Raw genomic sequence first — 10029 nt, 5'->3', positions numbered from 1 at the left:
ATTTGCTTTTATATATATATATATATATATATATATATATATATATAATATTTTATTAGGAAATTGTTTAATTACATTTATTTAACAACATTATTTTTAATTACTTTTCCACTGTCATTATTTTTAACGTTCTCTATTAATGGTAATGCTGCATATCTAATTTTGACAAATCTGTTTGATATTTTGTCACATTTTTAATAGAATATCGTCGTACGTAAATACATCACGTACTGTAGATATGTTAAGAATTTTTGAACAAGCATTTTTTTTTTAGAATTGAGGAGACTCGCAGGCTCGCTCATGATTCACTTGTGTCTCATGTGTAGACGCGAGTCTCTGTGCGCCGTGTGGGCACTCACACAAGTATAATCACAATCGACTTTAGTCCCGTTAGCTTGAACCCTCTGGACCGGACTGTTGCCTCTGCCTCCTGCCATATACACGCGAGTTTAATACACGAGTGTGTGTGTCCGTGCCGCGAAAAAACGAATACACATTCACATATATGCGCGCGCGCACGCGTTCGACGTTGTCCATTAACGTCGTCATCGAATTAACGGTGAATATCATTGTAGAATATCCTGAAAAGATTGATCGAAGCTCGCGTGCACGTGCGTAACTTTGCGAACGGGCGTGCCTGTAATCGCGAAGTATGTTTGAAATGCCACTTAATAAGCAAAAGCACACAGAAAATTTAGAAAAGCTAGAGAGAAGTAATAATGAAGAAAAATTTTCTTTCCGAAATAATAAAAACCCATTGGATGCAAGGAGATTCTCCCGGCGATTCATTTTAATGAGATCCTAACTAGAATAATTGATATAAAATAAATTGTTTTCCCAATTAGTCTAATTCGATTAAATATTCTATTAACTGTCGAATGTATAACTGAATACCTTTAACGTTTAAAAAAATTTAGCCTTTTGACATTATGTTTTTTAAAGATCTAAAATTCTTGCTTTTTATCTAATGCCAGATGCTAGAATAATTTCGACTTTGTGTTAGAAAAAATTTACGCAGAAAAGATTTCGTGCGTTTAAGGAATATAAAATCCACGAGGTGTTACTCATTACATTTATATCTGTCATAAAGTTAGGATGCTGAACGAGCGACAGTTTGGCGGCTCGGTAGCTTCATGACACCATATCCTCATCATTCGTAGACGATCCGTTAACTGAGGTAGAGGCGAGGAAAAGCGCGGTAACGCGTAAGATAAGGGCGTCATGCGTTGGTTACCGTTGGGTGGCGTTGGATGGTCCGCTTGGAATGCCGTTTAGCGACTTCCCTCTCCTACCATAATCATTCTCTCTCTCTCTCTCTCTCTCTCTTTCCCTCTTCATCTTCTCTCCCCACTCCTTTTCTTTCTCTCTCGCGAGTCTTTCATACCTGCACGCGCGAGTGTGTATATTCTCGCGGTCGCCGAATCATCGAAGTTCCGACCCTTTTCTCCTCGATCGAAGTTTTGGCGCGAGAATGTCCGATTTCATTTACTGATACTAATTAACCAAGGTATTCCTCCTGGAATATTTGTATTTTTGCAGAAAATCTCTGCGTGAAATATTTTTATTTATGAGAGCAATAAAAATATGCATGCAGAAAACACCTTACAGTCTCTCTATCACGTAACGATCAAACGCGATATCGTTTTGTTTGTACAGTAAATTCCTATTAATACGAAACGTGCTTGGAATTATCGCCGCGTGCGAATTCCCGATTAATAGATACGCGCTATTAATTTCCGATGAGGAAGGAAAGTTTGGGTGAAGGTGTAAAAATTGCAGAAGGACATAAATTTCTCTATGGAAATCTTTTTGTGATTTGGAGGGTGTACAATTAGAAACGCGCGTGAACACACCCATCTGGAAATTTTCTCGAGAAAGGCCTCGAGCGAAAGCGATTATCGAAAGTTGATGATAGAGCGGGATAAACTCTGCGATCGTTATCAGCGAAACTGGGATGAAAAATCGACGCGTATAACAAGCGTGCACGGTGGCCTATAAATTTACAATAAACGGTAAAATATAAGCAATATCGATATAAAGTAACACGATGAGTCAAGGCAGTTTGCATTCCCAATCTTTTATTTTTTAATTAAAAAGCAATTTAAATTTTGTACGATTAATTTTGCACGAATATATAAATTTAAAATAGATCACTTTTATAATTATTGATCTATTCTAATTCTATATCATTATGTCGCAACGAGACCGCAAAAACTTATTTGTAATTTAAATTGTGTCATTAATGACACGTAATAACTAGACAATTATTTTAGCTACTGCTTTTGTTGAACTGATTACTGATTGCTCGAGTCAAATATAATTAAATCAAATATAATTAAAAAGTACCGAATTATGTTCCTACAGAGATTCCCAGAAACACCCTGTCCAATTGGATTGATTTATTGATCCGTCTACTTATCCGGAGTCCACGGGACTCGAATAAAGAAAATAAAGAAAAAAAAAAAAGAATTTCTTACAGAAACTCGTCGGACAAACTGGTTCCAAGTGCTCCAGGAAGACATTTTTGTATCAAACGACAACACTGTGCGTTCAATCATGACTTCGTCTATCGATATTACAACATAGTTTTGCCATCCGATTGCGCGCGAAGAGCGTCGTTTCTTTTCGTTACTGATTTATATTCATGACTTTTTTTAGCCGCCGAAAGGAAAGGCGTGATTAATCAAGAGCGTCCATACGTCAAATCGAATACCCATCAACGATCGCTCGGTGATTAACTACTGATAGAAATATTGAGTTTCTATCTTTCAATTATGAAAAAATAAGACTCGGCGGGGAGAAATGGAAAAAGGAAGGGAGAAGAGATTCACGCAACATATGAACGTGTTGTAATTAATACAGGATGCATTTCTTTTCTATCACATCGAAGAGACTATAAGAAACTACATCATCGAAATTACATACCGATCTCGATTATCCGCGGCTTCGTAGATAAAAATAACGACGATCATTCATCACGCTTGCGAGTATAAATTTAGTCTTAAGAGAATTTGTTGGGACGTAAAGACGAAAAGTATTTTTGTATTCGTACGTACTCAGTTTCGCGCCTACTTGAAGTGTGATACATGTCGAGGATTAAATTCTGCTACAAATACCTTTTGGTTGCGTATCGATGCTGCAGAAGACGATGAATCCATGTTCGCGATATTCTCTTCTCGGTTTATCGTGAGGAGCATCCGGGTTTCGCGTAGAAGGAACGCGACGCTCGTTGGACGTTTAACTTCGGCGTATAACATCGCCGAACATATGAATGGCGCATCGCCCCGTAATTACACTGCAAAATTTACGCCGGCATAAATTACGCCCAGTGTGTCGACGACCCGGCGAGCAACGTCATACCCTAACGTTGACGGCCGTTTTCACCTTGCAAATTAATAGCGACTTCTACCGAGAGTACCTCTCTTCTCACTCTTTATCCCGTTTTATTTTTCTCTTTTTCTTCTCTCTCTCTCTCTCTCTCTCTCTCTCTCTCGCTCTCTCACACAGTATTTTCTTCTCGCCATGCAGACGTGAATGAGCGTCAACGGGACATTTTTGCGTTCGTTCATTCGTGATCGTTCATTCGCGCGAGCTATCAATTTAAATAATTCGTTCGACTACGAACATTAATCTTGAATCTAATAAACAGCGGCATTGGCAGCGCTCGTTCCAATTCCACCTCTCGCTACGCGTTAATAAATGTGACGTTTATATGATAACGGGCAGCAACGATCACGCGGATAAGATTTGCGTTTCTTATCTCTCGCACGATATGTCATTAATATTGTTGGCACTAGGTGATTTAATAAACAAATCATTAGTAGAATTATTAGTGGAACCGGTGAGAAAAAAAATGTATTTTTGCACATGTAAAATACCGTGATTCAGGAGACAATTATGTAATGTTCGCAATCGCGTTGTATATAACTTTTGCTTTTTAATTGCATTTACCGCCTTTTGAATTCTTAGGCAAGAATTTTCTGTGCTTAATATAATAAAAAAATGACGAATATGATTTATGTCCATTGCAATATTAATGTATCAACTCCATCTTAAACAATATATATATATATATATGTACTATAATTTGTATCAATCTTCAGGATAGAATATCACGATTTTATACCATATATTTAGATATATATTTTGGTGTATATTTCATTTTTTGATTGCTTAAATACTTTCCGTATTACGCGGCATTTAAATTATAAATCGGGTCTGCCGTGAATTTTGATACGAATTATAGGTTGCCCAAAGTGGACTTTATTTTCTTATTGCAATATTGCGCAACGTGCCACCTGGTTATAGTAGACGTCCGCCACTTGGAATGATGTCTTAATGATCCATCACGTGAAATAATGCGGCGACGCAGAAATTGAGCAAACGAAAGTCATGCTAATCTCGATATACATAGCGAGCGACAGGTTTGAGAATTGAGAATCTTGGCACTTTTAATTTCCTGCAGCAGCCTGTACAAACCAGTTATCTGAATCTCATCACTTTATTCTTTACTCTTTACAGATATTATATATAGTGAGAACTGCAAATTAGATATACATTTTACTCTGTATCTTAATAATTCGATATATATCACATTTTTTATAGATTCAAATATATCATTACATCTGCAGATATATCTGGACGAAAGTTAAAATGTCTCAGAAATCTAATTGTCAAATGTAAAAAATAAACAAAAAGATATCATTTTTTAATTAATATCAAGTGGACTTTAACAAAAATTTCAAGCTTTATTATCACAGAAATATATATTTACAGTTAAATACTTTTTAAATTCAACTTCAGCCGCACATTTGCCAGTAGTCTGTTATTAAAATCGTTAAGAATGTATTATAAGATTGAATTAATTCTGTTGTAAGCTATGGTAACATTTATATTTCATCATCATTCACTATGTTCTCAGGGTAAGAGGACACAGCATCTCTGTTGATCTCTAAAGGTGACCCTACACGATCAATAATACTGATCAGTAATATTGAATCACAGTAATACTGATAATACACATCAATATTTATAATATTTTTACAATCTTGCACGATTAGTATTATTGACATTTCACTTTTATTGTACGTTATTTATTATCACATACTGTGACATAAATCCTAATAAAGCGATATTAATGCTCGAAAATTAAAATCCAGGTCAGTATCCTATCCATCAATATCAACCACACATGATCAATAACATTATCAGTATTTGTTAATACCGAATATTATTGACCAGGTCACTTTTAGGCATCCCTATAAGAAGTACATACAACAACGAGCGCGAAGCTGCACGGACACGAGGCCGCGTTCGCCGGTTCGGCGAGGGTCGGCGAACGTCGTAGAGTACCGCTCCATTACTCCTATTCGCTCGATCGTGGGACGTCCCATCGTCCATCGGCTGGTGGGGGGTCGCCGGTGCTAGGTCTAGGTGCCACGTGGTGGCGCGTACCCCGGGGCGAAATTTCGGTCGTCGTCAGCAAGCGTGCACAAACGAGAGATCTCTCTCTCCCGCTCCATCCACAACGGCGCACCTTCTCTCCTCCCTGTGCGTACCTCCTTCTGTCTTGCTCCGTTGCTCCTTCGCCGGCGTTTGCCGGGACACCCGGCTGGATGGTAGGGCAGAATACTAAGGTGGTGTATCGCGGTGGTAGTAGTAGTAGTAGCTCTCGGTAAGAGCGCACCGTAGCACCTCCCGTTTTGTCCGCGGCCATACAGCCTCTTAGGCTTTACTTTCGTACATTTCGCCGACATCCTCGTCGCTCAGTCGACCGCGACACGGAGGCCACGATCAGCTGTTTCGTACCGGTCTCGTCGAAAGATCGGTGCGAACGCCGTATCATCCTCGGTTATCCCTTTCAAGTTCCCTCTTTCTTCATCATTTCTTTTAATTTCTGAGCGAGCCATTACCCGGGATAGAACACGCGAAATATTTTTCGAATAGCATATTTCGAAGACCAGGTTGCAACCCCTAGGTCGAGACTCCGATTGATCAATTTATCATTTTATCTACAAGAAATATGGAGACAGATCGGTTAATACGATCACAATTGAAATGAATTTAAGTGTGATACTATGTGTCTGGAAAATATAAAAAATGACGTTGGCCGAAGGAATATCGCGGCCGCGAAACTATCACGTATTGCGTGAACTATAAACAGCAATGGTGATCGATGAATGAGTCATGCGACATCGTTCGTTCATAGTGTATATTTTCATTCTGTTTTCTCATGTTCTTTTTTTTTTTAATTTATAAATGATGCTTTTCTCTTTCCCCCGCTTCTCTACTTTCTACTAAAATTTTATTAGGATTTACGTCAAATATTTTGAAGATCTCATGCATAAAAAAACGTTTCGAAAAACTCCTTTCTAATCCTTTAATCTCGACAATAATTCCCGCGGTCTCTCGTTCCGAAAATATATAAATACGCCTCGTAACCTTGCGAGTGAAGACGGTGGTGCTCTTCGTCATCAGTGTGACTTGATGTGCCCGTCCCGACGTGGTGTGCAGTGTATTATCGCGCGCGCGGATGCGACGGCCGACGTGGAAGCGGGTGTAGCACGATCGGACGGGATTCCGCTTGCGTTGTGTCGTGTGTACGATGACGAAGAAGGATCCGAGTTGAGGTGGTTCCCGAGACGCGCGAATTTCTCCGTGGAGAGTGCCGATCGTGCATCGCCGTTGATTTACGGAGCCGGCAAACTGGAGATCCTGGGGATGTTCCCGCCGCGCACGGAGGCGCCGACAGCCGACAAGCTGACGTTCTGCTACGCGCCCCATGTCGACATGGCCACGGTCATCGAAGTCGAGGTGCGACTTTTTTTCCCCCGCTTTTTCCTGGCACTCAAGAAATACTCTTCCTTCCTCCGAAATATTTCCCGATCAAAAGAGCCGCATGTTACGTGGAACTGCGCGACTTATACAGTCCTGCTGGAGCAAACTTCGAAATTAAACAAAGGGAATAAAATTTTGTCACCTATACGTATTACGTGTATTATCATCAGCAAAAGGTTCTCTACGTGTTATCGCAATATACTGTTGCGCGAATATGGGTCAAAATACGTAAATATAATATATACAGCAATTACCTTTTCATTACATAGCGACTATGTAGATACGGCAGTTGCGTATTTTTAATCGTACGCACATTCAACGTTAATGGGTACCCTGTCAAACTTTAACTGATATTAATGCAAAGTTAGCGGTAATTATTGTGTGCTCTTTCTTGAGGGCATTTTGCCATTAATTTCTTTCTCCCTTTACTTATCTCATGTTACTTCTCGCAAGTGCTTGTCCCGCGCGCATGAAATAATTTACACATCTTTTAAATTCACGACACAATTACTTCGTGCAATTTTCAATTCGTATCTTTAACTCATCTTCCATAGAGGAATAGCGGGAGTTTACACCTCCGCAGCGCACATTTTTATCTTTTATATTCTCGTACAATAATTCTCATGCAATAATATAAGAAGAGAAATATAATAATAATTATCATCCGTTACGTCGGTTGCAGTTACGTACGCTATATCAGTATAATTTTTTCTTAACACTAGGACTATCAAAATTGTCAAAATGACCTGTTTGTAATTTTTTCCACAAATTTATAATTTTTTGAAATTTTAACTCTTGCAATATATAAATGATAAAATTGGTCAATTTATTTTCCTTTTTCATCTCTTTTTTTTTTAATATTTATCTTTTAAGAAATGAATATATTATATGAGTATTCCAAAAGATTTTAAGGATCGATTCCTTATACAAATTCAAAATGAAAAAACTTTATATGACCATATATCCGAATGGGCTTCAAAGATATATACTAAATGTCAAAGTTGAAGAAAAAATTTTGTTTTTTTTTTAAATTTAAAAATCATTCTGGTTATTTTGAATTTTTACATATGTTTAAAATTTCGTCAAAATAACTCGAGTGATTTTCCAAATATTTATATTTAACTGTAATCACATTCAAGTTCTCACACACAAAATATAATTTAACAGTACTTTTTTTTAATAAATTTTCTTTCACTGACGAAAACAAATCTTTTACTAACGAATTAAGATATTATTGACTTTAAGTTTGACGAACGCGGACAAAATATAAAATGAATGCATCATATGTGTGTAACTTGTAAACGTGACAATATAATTAATTTTATAATATTATACAATTTCGATGTCGTCATATTTAATAACGCTAAAATTTCTTCACATTTTTGAGATACTTTGTGTCGATACGTAGCAGCCATTAAAATTAATTTAAACACATCGATCGTTGCCCGTGACTATACACCTTTTTCTTGGAAATTTGCGCCTAATCTCCCATCGCGCAATTTCGCCATGTGAAGGGGGCCGATTTATTGATTATTAATTGTACACATGTCGTATGTAACGACGCTTTCTCCAATCTTATCAACAGTGATCTCAGCAGGAAAGTTCGGCCGTGTTCTTTGTGAAGGGAGCTGCCACTTTTGCGGATTGTTCAATATTAAAATATCACACACGCTCGATATCACCGATACAAAATTCCCACGTCATGCTCATACATCAACGATTTCTCTTCTTCCCTCACTTCCTTTTTGCGGAACAACGATTGGTATCGGTTTATTTGGCAATGATCTCGCGACAGTGTATGTTTATACGGCATTTCAACTTTGTAGGCGTAAGAGAGTGCGAGTCGTTCAGCAACGATTCGACATACCTGATTAAGAGCGAGTACAAGACAAATACATATTCGACATTTAAAATATACGTTTCCGACTCTCGACTTTCCTTCCTATCCTCGTGTTTGCCTTCCATCATGAGTATCTATACCATATGCGCGCAGGGCACATATATAAATAACTACGTGTTACTACGTGTAACTACGTATACTAACTGCCTACGCGATTTATTGTAATTTGTGCTGTCATATTTTAGAATATATAAAATTTACTTTTTGAAAATTTTAAATCTTAGTATTGTCAACCTTCGTTTAAAGCAATGCATTTGTCATAATATGGAAAATTATTTAAAATTGCGAAGCAAACATGCCATTTCTTCTTGTGACACACAATGGTAGCGTTTTTTTATGAAATATATTTTCTGACCATTAGTAACAATATATATAAAATAAGATGGCCACGTTCCAAATTAGGAGAGACAGACCTAAATTTTAACTCTTTGTTCCCACTTTACAGCGCGTCCTAAATTTGATCTAAATTAAGGACATAATTATGAATTGTCCCTCTAGGTACAATTTAAAAAAATAAAATATGCTCTCGTAACTTGAAGTGCGTTCCGTTTCATAGTGCTCATGATATATCATTTTATTCTAGTTGTTTACCGAATATTAAAGAAAGATAAAATGATATATTATACGCATCATGCGTGAAACGAAATATAGCCTTGATGTAATTTTTATTGTGATCTTATGTTATACATTAAGTACCTATTATTAGTTATTTACAAGCATAATAATATAACATTGTTCATATGTGTTTTATTAATAATTATAAAAACTGTTTATCTACTAAATTTAATTATGACAATTAACATTGATTTTTTTTTAAATGTCCCTCCTTTCTTAAGAAGTTGGTCACTTTGATGTAAAGACACGCAATTGCGATTTATATCTTTTGATGTGTAATAAACTGACTTATATAATCATATATCCATCGCAACGTTGCGCTGAAGTTTCAAGCTACGATTTCAAAAGTCTAATTTAGAAGATGATCAAGTATAACAACAATAAATTTTACTTCTTATCGATTAGAAGCTCGTGTTTGCCTTGAAATATGAAACTTGGGATTTTTACAGCATAGTATTTTTGAAAATTAATAAAAACATCTTTCGCGGAACTAATGTCGATAAATGATCGGTTTAGTTACATAACAACTATACATTTACATACACTGCATGCACGCACACAATGTAGCACGTATAAAGCTTGTACAACAATAGAAAACATTTTTGTATCAATAAATATAATTTAAAAATATAAATATAAATTGATATTGTAAATAATAAAAATATAGAAGATTAATT

The 10029-nt window shown here is 36.7% G+C and overlaps 1 protein-coding gene across 3 annotated transcripts in view; it reads left to right on the top strand.

The window, feature by feature from the left end:
• The window catches only part of LOC108687524 (transcription factor AP-2-epsilon), a 91558-nt gene that overhangs the window by 21627 nt on the left and 59902 nt on the right, over nt 1-10029 (top strand). For 2 of the 3 annotated variants that reach the window (XM_018193314.1, XM_018193313.1), the window contains exon 1: nt 6199-6813. The exons of the other annotated variant lie outside the window; for it this stretch is intronic. In XM_018193314.1, coding sequence (XP_018048803.1) covers nt 6487-6813 — 327 coding nt within the window. In that variant the 5' untranslated portion in view covers nt 6199-6486. Of the gene's footprint in view, nt 1-6198; nt 6814-10029 lie in introns of those variants that run through there. 3 annotated transcript variants of the gene reach the window in all.

The sequence above is a fragment of the Atta colombica genome, unplaced genomic scaffold (assembly GCF_001594045.1).
Source record: "Atta colombica isolate Treedump-2 unplaced genomic scaffold, Acol1.0 scaffold207, whole genome shotgun sequence".
NCBI lineage: Eukaryota > Metazoa > Arthropoda > Insecta > Hymenoptera > Formicidae > Atta > Atta colombica.
This window is presented reverse-complemented; position numbering and strand designations above follow the sequence as displayed.